The sequence below is a fragment of the Carassius carassius genome, chromosome 38 (genome assembly GCF_963082965.1).
Source record: "Carassius carassius chromosome 38, fCarCar2.1, whole genome shotgun sequence".
In the NCBI taxonomy this organism is placed as follows: domain Eukaryota; kingdom Metazoa; phylum Chordata; class Actinopteri; order Cypriniformes; family Cyprinidae; genus Carassius; species Carassius carassius.
In genome coordinates this window covers 17,851,646-17,863,748 of record NC_081792.1, presented here as the reverse complement: position 1 = coordinate 17,863,748, position 12,103 = coordinate 17,851,646, and the positions used below count along the sequence as shown (strand labels likewise).

At 38.3% G+C, this 12,103-nt stretch overlaps 3 protein-coding genes across 11 annotated transcripts in view; 2 read left to right on the top strand and 1 right to left on the bottom strand.

The window, feature by feature from the left end:
- The window catches only part of LOC132119453 (liprin-alpha-2-like), an 86,038-nt gene extending 84,853 nt beyond the window's left edge, over nt 1-1,185 (bottom strand). For 8 of the 9 annotated variants that reach the window (XM_059529423.1, XM_059529425.1, XM_059529426.1 and 5 more), the window contains exon 1: nt 216-1,185. In XM_059529423.1, coding sequence (XP_059385406.1) covers nt 216-464 — 249 coding nt within the window. In that variant the 5' untranslated portion in view covers nt 465-1,185. The remainder of the gene's footprint in view (nt 1-215) is intronic. The other variant, XM_059529424.1, reaches the window with a different exon arrangement.
- A 663-nt stretch (nt 1,186-1,848) lies between these two features.
- tmem183a (transmembrane protein 183A) lies at nt 1,849-4,959 on the top strand. Its single transcript, XM_059529422.1, has 8 exons — nt 1,849-2,052; nt 2,166-2,255; nt 2,639-2,803; nt 3,113-3,272; nt 3,489-3,669; nt 3,740-3,820; nt 3,899-4,054; nt 4,707-4,959. The coding sequence occupies exons 1-8, from the start codon at nt 1,989-1,991 to the stop codon at nt 4,890-4,892; spliced, it is 1,083 nt and encodes a 360-aa protein (XP_059385405.1). The 5' UTR covers nt 1,849-1,988; the 3' UTR covers nt 4,893-4,959.
- A 1,858-nt stretch (nt 4,960-6,817) lies between these two features.
- The window catches only part of LOC132119451 (transcription factor EB-like), a 34,856-nt gene continuing 29,570 nt past the window's right edge, over nt 6,818-12,103 (top strand). The window contains exon 1 of the mRNA XM_059529421.1: nt 6,818-6,996. The gene's annotated coding sequence lies outside the window, so the exon portion shown is untranslated. The remainder of the gene's footprint in view (nt 6,997-12,103) is intronic.

Genomic DNA, 12,103 nt, shown 5'->3' with positions numbered 1-12,103 from the left:
GAACAAACAAATGGGCTGAAAAACAAATACATTCATGGTAACTATATATATACACAGTCAATAGTTATTGTCACCTTGGGAACTTTAATCTACTATTAAACTTATTAAAAGGGACATTAAAATTAGCTTCTTGCACCTTTTTAAGTTCTATAATTGGAAGCTATCGTAAGTCATACTTAATTTTCTGTGTACCTGTGTCAGGTGTGTGAGTTTACCTGGGGAAGCGCGGAGTTGAGCTGTCTCTGAAGCACATCTCTCTCGTGAAGCACATCCTGGAGTTTGGTCTGGGACTGGATGAGGGTCTCCTGTGTCTCCCGTAAAGACTCCAGCAATTTATCTCTCTCATCCAACATATTCACCATCAGCTGTTCAAAATTAGACTCGGCATCCGTGCCGTTCTGAGAGCCTCTCTGGGAACTCACCGAGTCCCCCTCATTTATGGTTGGCATCACTTCACACATCATATTGCTAGGTGTTCTATGAAGTCTAAGTCAAATTAAAAATTGATTTGATTTTTTTTTTTTTTTATTCAGGCTTGAGGTGCACTAATAATATGTAGTGCCATTTAAATGCACATTAAAAATGTCCATGTATTTTAAAATGCATCCTCTAATTTCTCTAATTGCATCCCTGTCTATAGATTCATCACACACCTTGACCTCTCTGGTCCATGACTGTCGGTCTTTTTCGCTCTGACATTTTCCACCTAGTTTGACTTGTAACTCAATTCATTTCGCTGGACGCTTATCACGGCGTTCGCCAAACGCATATTCCGATTTCAGCTTATTGAACCTCCTGCCCTTCGCTTTAACATCCACCAGTTGCCATTAACCTTTCAGAAAACGGTGAAATTCGCTCCTGCCGCATCCTCCAGATCCCTCTGCCACCACCACCACCATCATCATCTCACTGCACGGAGAACCGAGCGAAGCGCTCCTCCCTCTACAAACTCATTCCCGCTTGAAGCACAGCGATTCCGCTATCTCCACAAACATTCGCCCATGTTTTAGAATATGAATGCACCGAGGCTCTGCTGGACGTGAAGGTTAAACGTCTCCCACGTCGTCGGCGAAAATCATATCCACCCGGCGTGGCTCTGTACAGCTCGTGCAAACAGCGTAAAATCGGAGTTTCTCACATCAGCACCATGCGACCACACGACTGTCAGGCACGAGACGTCAGCGAGAGAGAGATTGTGTCACGCGCAGCGCGCTCTGGCGGCGGGCAGGTTCATAGAAACAACTAGGATCTATAATTAAGTTGCTATATTGTTTTATTTATTTTAATAAAAAGTTATAAAAGCATGGTTTAGTCACATTTGCTTTTATGTATATGGAAGTTTTCTGCAGCTTTGATCATGACCAAAAGAAAGACAGAACGAAAGAAAGAACAACAACTGTAAGAAAAAAAGAAAAGAAAAATAAATAAAAACAAATATATATTTTTTAAACATTTTGTTCTAATATTTCTGATTCATTTATGTAAAATGAACCGTTTTTATTTTTTTTATCAAATGTACAACGTACAACCTATACCTTATGACGAATATTGTAATGTATCTCACTCATCGATAACACATAATCTAAAAGGATTCCATTCAGGCTTCACGCAAAAAGAAAGTTGTTCAGTTGCCGTTTAAATAGATTCTCCTTGTATATTTATTTGCAAAATTTTGGTACTTTAATTTTTTATTTATAAACTTGCACGAATTGATTGTTCACATTAAGATTAGCTGAGAAACAGCTGAGATGACGTAATGGTTTGTCGTTTTAAACACTGGTTTTAAACGTAACCATTTGAGGTGTCGTTCGCTTTCTGAGATCTCGCGAGAATGTACGCGACTTTGAGCGTCAGTTCCATAATGGCTGAAGATCCTGGAGGAGCTTTCCCTTATTTCACCCTCTTTTTTATTGGTTTTTCGTTACCTCTGCTGGGAAGATGGCAGGGCACACTGCCTCGATAAACGTCCAGAGACCCCCGCTGTTGTCATGCCCAAGAAAGGGAACCGAAAACGGCTGAAATTTAGAGCCGAGGATGTTTGCTCGGAGTCAGGTAAAATAGAGCGAGGCGGTCCGATGTTATGATGTGTGTTGCGTATAATAGTCAAAGTCCATTCTTATGTTAACTTAATTTATTGTGTTACTAACTTACATATTTTCTTACAGTTACTGTGGCTGACTATGCCAACGCCGATCCCGCCATTGTGAAGTCGGGAAGAGTTAAAAAGGCTGTTGTTAATGCAATTGAAAAAGAAGGTAAAATTAGAAGTATCAAGCCTATTCCCGTCACTTAAGAGGAAAAAAAAAACATGATTTGGTAAATAGTAATTCTGACACAGAATCATAATTATGAGTTTTCATGTCATAATATGTTTCAAATCCTGAATTAGACTGCAGATGTGCACTCTTTCACCCTTTATGCTCCTGCCTGTACTTAACAATGACCACAAAACCTTTAATTAGCTTAATTATCTGATTCAGGTGTGTTTGATTAAAACATAAATCACCAAATACAGGCCTGAATTAACTTGGGTCAGACTATTAAGAAAATGCTCTTTTCCAGTATGTTGGATAATTTAGTAATAAAACATTCAACGCGTCAAAATAAAAAAAGTACCCTGATCTTAATTCTGTTTCAGTGAAATTACTCTGTGGACTCGAGGCATCCCAGGGTCCTGTGCAGGAAGTGCTCTCCTCTGCAGTTGGTGTGAGTAATGCCGCCCATGAGAGCAGTGATGAACTGGACTCAGAAGAAGGGGATGAAATCAGAGGGTCCCGCAAAAAGAAAAACAAAAGACACAAAGGTAACTGCAGGGTGTTTGGTCCAGTGAGTTTTCGAACTGGGGTTAATGAAGGAACTGAAGGAAAATTAAATTGATTGATTACTAAAAAAAATTATAGGCCTGTTTCATTTGTTTGCCTGCATGCTATTTGATCATTTACCATCCTCAGCGAAAAAGTGTCTCAATCTTAATAACCATAATCTCAATGGGTCTTTCAAGTAAAAAGGGTTCTGGCTGACAACAAAAATTGGGAATCCCTGTTCTGTTGTATTCCGATATTGTTTTCTTGAGTTTGAGATTTTAAGTATATCTTCTCATTATGAATGTTAGAAAACAGTAAGAGCATAGATGGAGAGGAGTATCCCATTGATATTTGGCTTCTGCTTGCTGCGTACATTCGGCCAGAAGACATCTGCAGATTTTCTTTGATCTGCAAGAATGCTTGGATGGCCACGTGCACGGCTGCATTTTGGACACGACTCTACAAAAGGTAGGCAGCCAAAAAGTAGTATTAAAATGTTTTTCAGGGCCTCTTATAACTCCCAAACAAAGACTAAAAAATGCTTCCAGAGCCAAGGCTGCTGAAAAACTGGACAGCACTGTTGCACTCTGTTGGAGTTGTCTCTGTTCCCCATCCAGGGCATTTATGCATGACACTATTCCTCTGTTATATTTGTTTTTATTATTGTCGTTTACCTTTCCCCAGGCACTATAATCTTGATGTAGACCTCCCTGATCGCCTTCAACCAGACTCTATTGCAAAGATGCGTTGTCTTCGAGCCCGTGTGATTTGCTCGCTTTTTCACTTATATGAGCCCTTTAGCTTGCGGGTGTCCAAAAGCCCTCTTCTCCCTGAATCTACGCCTACCACACTCCTCAATTCCAAGGTGTGTAGACGTACTTTTAAGCCCATATAAATGGTGGATTTTGGTGTTGATGCCTTTCTTGTTCCCACAGTGTTTGTTGTTTTGGGTCAACAAAGTGTCTGGGAGTAGGTCAGAGGCGATGTGGGAATTCAACTTCAAGTTTGTGAAACTGGTATGTTCACTACATTGTTATAAAAGTAGAATATGAGATTATTCCACTGTTTTAATTTCGTTGGCTATTCTTTTCTAGCCAACCAAGGGCAAAAATGGATGCAGTTTGAGTCTTCAGCTGCCCAGGCAGTATAAAGACGTTCACAGTAATCCAGACTCGGACTGTTATCTGCTGCGGGTCACAACTCTCAATTTCATTTTCACTTCTGTTGTGATGGGCATGACGTTAACTTTGGTGAGTGATTAAATAATGCATTTCAAATAGTACTTTTACGTTGTTGAATTATAGGAGGATAACATGCGTAATATTGTCTCTGGATCGTTAATCATCACGTCATTAAGGCTGGAATACACTACGTGACTTTTGCTAGAATTTTTGTCCTCATTTTGATTTGAGTTTTTGAGGATATCAAGTAAGTTTGATACTGATTTTGCAACATGTTTTTATTTTTTCATCTCTTAACGAGGAGTGGGAGTTTGGAACAACTTTAAAGTCTGAGAGAGTTATCCTTCATTGTTTAGTTTATGATGCCCAGTTTATTTCTCTCTAAATTCTCTGTGAATGTATGATGCCTAGTGTTTGAAATTCTGTTCAGACGTAAAAAGTTGTGTAGTGTATTCCAGACTTCAGTAAGTTGCTCCTTTTTTGTGCTTGATGGCACTTTGATTTTGTAGTGCTAAATCTGTAGCCTCTGGAACTTCAGCATTGTACTTTTTTTATTTATTTTTTTTTAGAAAGTGGAAGTCAAATCTAATGATGCTTAGTGGTCTAGACCCAGCTGAAATATCCACATTCCTTTTTGATGAATGTTTTACTTCTAGTGAAAATGCATGCAGTCATGCTGCGGTCATAAATGACAATGAATCACTTGCTCCTTGTCTTTCAGTTCACCATTAATGTGAGCACAGACATGAGGCACCACCGAGTGCGCCTGGAGTTCCAGGATTCGCCAGTAATTCGAGGGAAGAAGCTTAGGGGTGAACAGGGGGTGCAGGTAGTGCTGGATCCTGTCCACAGCGTGCGCCTCATTGACTGGTGGCACCCTCAGTACCCCACATTCTCATATAATTAGACTGATTAACTCCAATCTTGTCAATTACAAAAAACATTGCAGAAGACAATTCAGGCCTGTTTCGACCAGCCCTTACTTATTGGTTTGGCAGTCTGTTTTTCTGTTGAAGTTTACACTTTTACACTTAATGTGCTGCTTTTATGGACACTTTAGTTTTGATTTGTAGTCTAAACGCAAGGTCTCAAGACAATGTATGTGGCAGTTGACTTCAGTAGTCTGGGTCATATTTTATTTGATTGGTTTCACTGTAGAAGTACAGAAAATAGAAGTCGATTCAATATGTCATGCTGCCATGTTCAACCTGTGTTTTATTGAAGGTGTTTTTTTCTTTCCACTGAAAATTGTGGAAAATTTCTCCTCTTTGAATGATCACATTCCAAGTACACAACAGTACAACCCTCTGAACAGACTCTGCTTTCCACCCTCAGTTTAGAAGGCAAAAATCTGTTCACATTAAATATGGCATCTACTCCAGTATATGGTATGCTTTTCTTGCCCATTTAGAGTGGTTTAAAAAATTCATGATCAGGTTATGACATTTGCATAGTAGGGTTTGCATGCCTCTAATCTTGAATCGTATGTGATTTAAATAATTAGTTGTATTTGGGTTTGGTTTTTCTTCATCCGCTTTCTTGAGCTTAACCTTAATTCTTTATATTTCTTATTCTGTCTCTTTGCAAATATATAAGTTGCTCAATTAAATTTCCATTTAATTTATTAAAAAGGAAAGATCTATTAAGGCAAGTCAGCTCTGGAGAAGTATAGTGTAACCCATTTGAAAACCCTTTAGCCTGGTGTTCGATTTGGGGCAAAAAGCTAAGATTGTATGTATTCAGTACTTTCTGTTGGTCTAATGAGTTCAGCTTTACTACTGTGCATACTTGCTTACTTAAATCACATCTCATTGACTGCATCTGCGTGTTGTAGATAAGTGTCTTTAGTTAAGTGAATGTTATTGTTTGTGATCAAGAGGACTTCTTAAATCTATAGATAAAGCCAAAGTTAAAATGTATTTCCTTACTACTTTCAAATCCAGAGGTTGGTTTTGTGACGTAAATTTTGTTTCTTTTTAATTTGAAGCTTGTTTTTGATTTTAGACTGGAAAACGAAGGCACTGGTGTTTCACAGTAATAAATAAGACATGCCATAAACACTTAACTGTTTTGTGTTTCTGTCCTGCATGGGGAAGGAATGGGATCAATACTGACACCCTGTGGGCCAATCTGAAACAACTTGTAAACCCATCCACTAAGCACTGCACGTGTGTGTGTGTGTGTGTGTGTGTGTGTGTATTAAATTACACACGCATATGATTATACTTACTGGAATGCATATGGACATAAAACAAATAGTGAATACTGTGACCAATCAGGAAGACGTGATCAAGAAATCTGTGTTTTTGAGATAATATACAGTCAACTGCTTTGCTTCTGCTTTCCACCCTGTGAAGATATATTTTGCAACTGTAACAGACTTGACCATATTATCCAATAATTTGGGAAATATACCTGTAAGATTATAATAAAAACATTTTATTTATTTGTTTGTAAATATTAAGGCAGCCCTATGAACTAAGTAGGAAAAAGATGAAATTTGGCACACAACAGTTTCCATCTGCTAAGCACTGGCAAATTTGTAGTAAAAGAAAAAAAAATCCAGGCAGAATTTTGTTTATATATGTTACATATGTACAAAGTCTAACTATTATATTAAAAAGTATTTTTAAGATATGAAAAAAAGCGTTAATTTTCCAACTAGAATTGTTCTTTTTTTTTATTATTATTATTATTGATAAACGTTTACATTAAAGCTGAACTACATTTCCCACAATGCTCTGTGAGCGCTACGATTGGTGGCTGCGGCTGTCACAAGAGCCTACAGGTGACTGGCGCACGGCGCTGTCGCATCACAGCGAAGTCAGAAAACATCACACAGGGGAGTGAGTTCGGCTGAAATTACCGAGAAGTTGATAACGGTGCTCTTTTGCAGTTTCGCTTCCATACGAATACAGAGGGAACTGATACCAGGTTGAGTTTAAGACTGCACAATTATCGCTCCTTTCCAAAAACTACGTCCCAACTTTGTACTTTCTGACCTTCAGCGGGTAAGTGATACAGTCCACTGAGCTCCGCTCTTGTCTCTAAATAAATCTGCCTCTGCTTGACTTGCATTCATTTCCAGCTTATTCTATAGCGACAATATTGACATACATAGTTGACATGTTAACAAGAACCAGAACCCCAGTTGGTGCGTATACTTTTCCTTTTTTGAACGTCCTTGCATGTGGTTAGAGGGAAAAGTGACTCAAACTAAAATGATAAACCCAGTTATGCTTGAAATGATTATGTATTCACAAATTTAGTAGTCTTTGCTTCCTGACGTGTTTGATAATAAATATGAGATATAAATTAATATATTAAATAAAATGCTGTTCACGAAGTCAGGTTATACATTTGGACGTAAACGTTTGGTTATTTCAAGTTGTGCTGTATTGTTGGCGCACAGCATATGCATTTACACATAATGTACAAATATAGCGCGCAAGTTATTTATAAGCATTAGGCCTTCAAATACACTTCCTAGTCTAACTTGGACCTTGACAACTTCAGTATAGTTATGTATACAGTTCTGTATTAAAGAGCACATCAAACCATATTTTCAGAATAACCTCCATATAGTGTCAAGCCTATGAATAAAAAGCATATTCAAGTGTATGGATGTCTGTACATGTAAATTGTCGTTTTTAATTTCAGTTTATACAATAATTACTTTGTAGTGAACAGTCATTAATTATTGTGCAGAATTCTCTCTATAAAACTCACTATTCTCACTATAATACTGACCACAGGGCTAATGATCTTTTTGAAAGTCTAGCTAGGTGTGTTTTAGCATTGGTTTAGTTTATTCAAGTATCAGATAACCCAGACAATAAAAACCGGTATGTGTTTCCAGTATAATCCTGTATTTAGTCGAGTGAAAAAGTGAACAAATGTATGGAGGTTTTGGCTCAATGAAACTGATAGTATCAAGTTAGTCCCTTGTTTGATTGTAGTTGCATGTTTTTTTTTGCCTCTGCCATTCAAATACACGGAAAACGAGAAACGTTTATTCAATGAAGCCGTAAGAAATGGAAATACATTTTGTTAGGCATTCAGCTGATGCAGAAATACATATTTTCAGAAACCTTAATCAAGAAAAAAAAATACTTGTGTTATAAAAATTGATGTAAAGATAGTTGCATTAAACTCTAAGTTGGATTCTATACAAATAAATAATTCTGCTTTGTGCCTTGTGTTTTTTTATTGAATTGGATGGACCTGTCCAAATGTTGTCTCTGCTGCTTCCTATATACTGTAGTTCAACTAAATCATCCATAAAAGAAAATTTCTGACATGCCAGAAAATCAAGTTCACCCACAGGTCATATCAGAAACCTGGAGGCTTTATGTCTCCTCTCTGATGGTAAGAGATAAACACACGATCCTATCGCAGGTGTGGCTCTGCAGTTTTGTCCATTGCACGCGTTGACACGTTTGACCGGTGCATGTAATCCAATCAAAGTCAGGGTTTTGCGCTGCAGTTATGTGTTTGTTTTGATGCATCTGAGTGACTTGAATCAGATATACACAGAAAGGAAGACAGTATGGCTGATGAAAGGTAACTCCAGAACACTCACCTCTCCCACACACCCATGGACACAAACACCCAGCAGCGAGGACAACGGTAAACACATTTGTTGCTGCGCATTGGTGTTTGGGTTGGCTTGCTGTTGCTTTGTTTCCTTTACCCTTCCTTCAAGTCGAGCATTTTAGTTGAACATAAACTACATTGACGTTAATTCTAGACATGACCCCGTGGTCTTGTCTGAAAATGAGCTGCTACTGAAGGTACTTTAGTGGAACAATACGTCGGTGTACACAAATGAACAATGTTTTGAATTCCTTCCCTTTTTTATATATAGGCTGTGATGTACTGTAATAGTCAAAAGGAAAAAAAAACGGACTGCTATGGTATCAACATTTGATGTAATTGTAGTTCAGTATTGCTTGGTTGAATAATCAGCACATAAATTGTTCAAGCCATAACTTTGAAAAAAGGTGTGCCTTTTTTTTGCCAACTCTTGCATCAAATTATGCACCAATAGCGCAACATTTTTGTCGATAGAACCCTTTCCTTTAAATGTGAAACCAAATTTTGTTCCTCTCTGCTTGTTTTCACAATGCTACTCTGAGGTGATACTTGAAGCTGATGGAGCGTGGAGAGAAGGAGAGAAAGTGCAGTGGGCCATTTAATGCAGCAGCTGTTCTCAACAATGACAGAGGCATTACTGACTGAGAAAAGCAGAATGTTCCTTGGACGTGTACAAATACAGCTCTCTGTTCTCTTTCTAAAGCCTGGTGCAAGCATTTGACATCTGAGACCAATTGCTTTGGTCGTTACGAAAAATGTGCAGTCTTGGTCAGCTTAGGTGACTTGGCCAAGATTTCTTGCTTTTTGCACCGATTCTTGGCCTTAAAGTCTGAATGAAATCAAAATTGTGTTCAATATCTGCTTCTGTTAGTTTGACAGCTTTGGCAGAACATCCTTAAAAACACCCCTCCAACCACCAATCTATTCTGTTTTACTCATAAATACATCACAATATTGAAGTGATGCTTGTTGCAACTTCTGGTTCACACAGACTTTGAGGTGCTTCCACAGTTGCCATTGTTCGGTGAAGTTTTACAATTAAAATGGGTGGTGTTGGCACAGTGGATAAGACACACGTCTTTGGCGTGAGAGACCCGGGTTCGAATCCACTGTGAGACACCAATGTGTCCCTGAGCAAGACACTTAACCCCTAGTTGCTCCAGAGGTGTGTGACCTCTGACATATATAGCAATTGTAAGTCGCTTTGGATAAAAGCATCTGCTAAATGAATAAATGTAAATGTAATTTCAATGGGGATTGGCGGGATGAAAAGTTTTTGCTAACCAACAGCAAACCTCTAGGTTCATGAGAGAACTCTGTGCAGCTGGAGATTTGTAATTTTGTGGGTGTCTACTCGAACGGTTTTATATAACATAATAGTTCAATATGCTAAAATAATCCATAAAAAAGAAGCTGTTTGGAAAGACGCTATTTAGGGTTCATTTATTTGCTAGGTGGCAGAATAGCTTTGGATGTGTCTCTCTTCTTTTCATTGTAATTTCTCTCATCGAAGTGTATTTTTTTTTGTGTGTGTGATTACAAAATTTCACTAACCAACAGTAAATGTGATGGCACATTTAGCTTTGCATATTGGTGTACAGCCCTGTTTAAATTTCATGTGCTAAAATGAGGGTGCAACAAAGCCTATTCTGTCAATTGTAACCAAAGGTTTATAATTTTACAGTCCAACATTAAAAAGACAGCTAATGCCATACAATCTAACAAGCAAAAAATTGTAAGGCTAAAAAAGACAGCACAGCACATGCCTGCTGCAGGTAATATAGATGGACCCTGTGTAGTGGTCTTTAATGGCTAGTTTACTTTTTCTCTGTTTTTCTTCTTTTCAAAAGATATTTTGAAAAATGTCTCTTGACATTTGACACTTGACAGTGTTTCTTTTGGGTATTTGGTCCAGTGTTTGTTTTGGACCCCACTGACTTTCATTGTATGGTCAAAAACTGATGATTTTTATGTCCCACAGAAGAAAGAAAGTGACACAATGTCCATTTTTGAGTGAACTATACCTTTGAAAGGTCTATGAAAAGCTTGAATGTGATAATTGAAACGCTAAACCTTTGGACTTAAAAGTGCCTGATTTGATCTATTATGTAAGTATAATTAATGTGAAAATTGCATATTAGTTCCATACTTGTAGTCATAGTGTATCAGACAGATTCAGGACCTCAGCTGCTGTTGTTGCAATCCAACCTGAAACCAGACCAGGCGGTCCTGTTCTTATGTACACATGAGCATAATATCCTGTTTGACTTCCACCTCATCTTCACTGTATGAATTAGCAGGGAGTGAAGATAGTGTGATCAGTGGCTGCACTGCTTGGAGAGTCTTTAGGTTAGTTGTTTAGTCTTCTAGATAATCAAAGGTATATCAAAGTGTACTTGGGGAGCATGGAAACAGTAAGGGGTGTACTCAGTGTACTGGGGAATGTGAAGGTCAGGAAGTGCAGAATGATATTGGGTCCAGAGGCACAGGCCAGATAGTCCTGACCCTGTTCCTACCCCTTTATAGTGGTTTCAGGTGCTTTACTGTAGCTGTACGCCTGATTTTGTGACAGTTATTAAAAGGCAACAGTGACGCATACATTTTTTAAGCTTATACAGTGGCTTGCTATAGAAAAGAATCGCCCCGTTTAAAATAATTACATTTTGTAGTTTTGCAGCTTGAAATGAAGATGGACTCAGTTTTTGTTTTATCCAGCTCTATGTATTCAGTGCAGCTTATAAAATCCAAGTGAAATTTTATAACACCAACAACTAAAAAATAAATAAATACATAAATAAAAGTAAGTTGGAAAAAGGATCACCCCCTCCTAAAATGACTTGTAAACTCAATCAAGTGTAGCTAATCACTTTCTCAATAGCACACAAAGCCATTTGACTTTCAACTGTGATCAGCTGTGGTCATTTTGATAAGCTCAGCATGAAAAGATCTTTCCTGGAGCATTTTAGTCCTTGATAGTGACTGAAGCAAACAGTCAACTATTGGTGGCAAGGCACTGTCAAAAGATCTCTGGGATAAAGTTTTGGACAGGCACAAGGCAGGAGATGGATACAAAAAAATTCAAGGGCTTTATCAATGCCTAGAAGCACAGTAAAGTCTATTATTAAGAAGTGGAAGGTATTTGGTACAACACAGACCCTCTATAAATCAGGACGTCACTCAAACTGGATGAAAGAGCCAGGAGGAAACTGGTCAGAGAGGCGACCAAGAGGCCGACAACAACTCTGAAGCATGACAAACAGTCATGGTCATTGTGTGCATGTGACGGCAATATCACAAATTCTCCACAAATGTGGCTCATATGGGAGGGTTGCAAGAAAAAAGCCACTCCTCAAGAAAGGCCACAAGCAGTCAGACTGAGCTTTGCCAAAATGCACCTTGAAAATTCTGAGGCAGATGAGACTAAATCTTTAAATTGTGAATTATTTGGCCTCATCATCAAACAATATGACTGGTGGAAATCCAATAAATATCACCATCCCTAGAGTAAAGCATTGAGGTGGT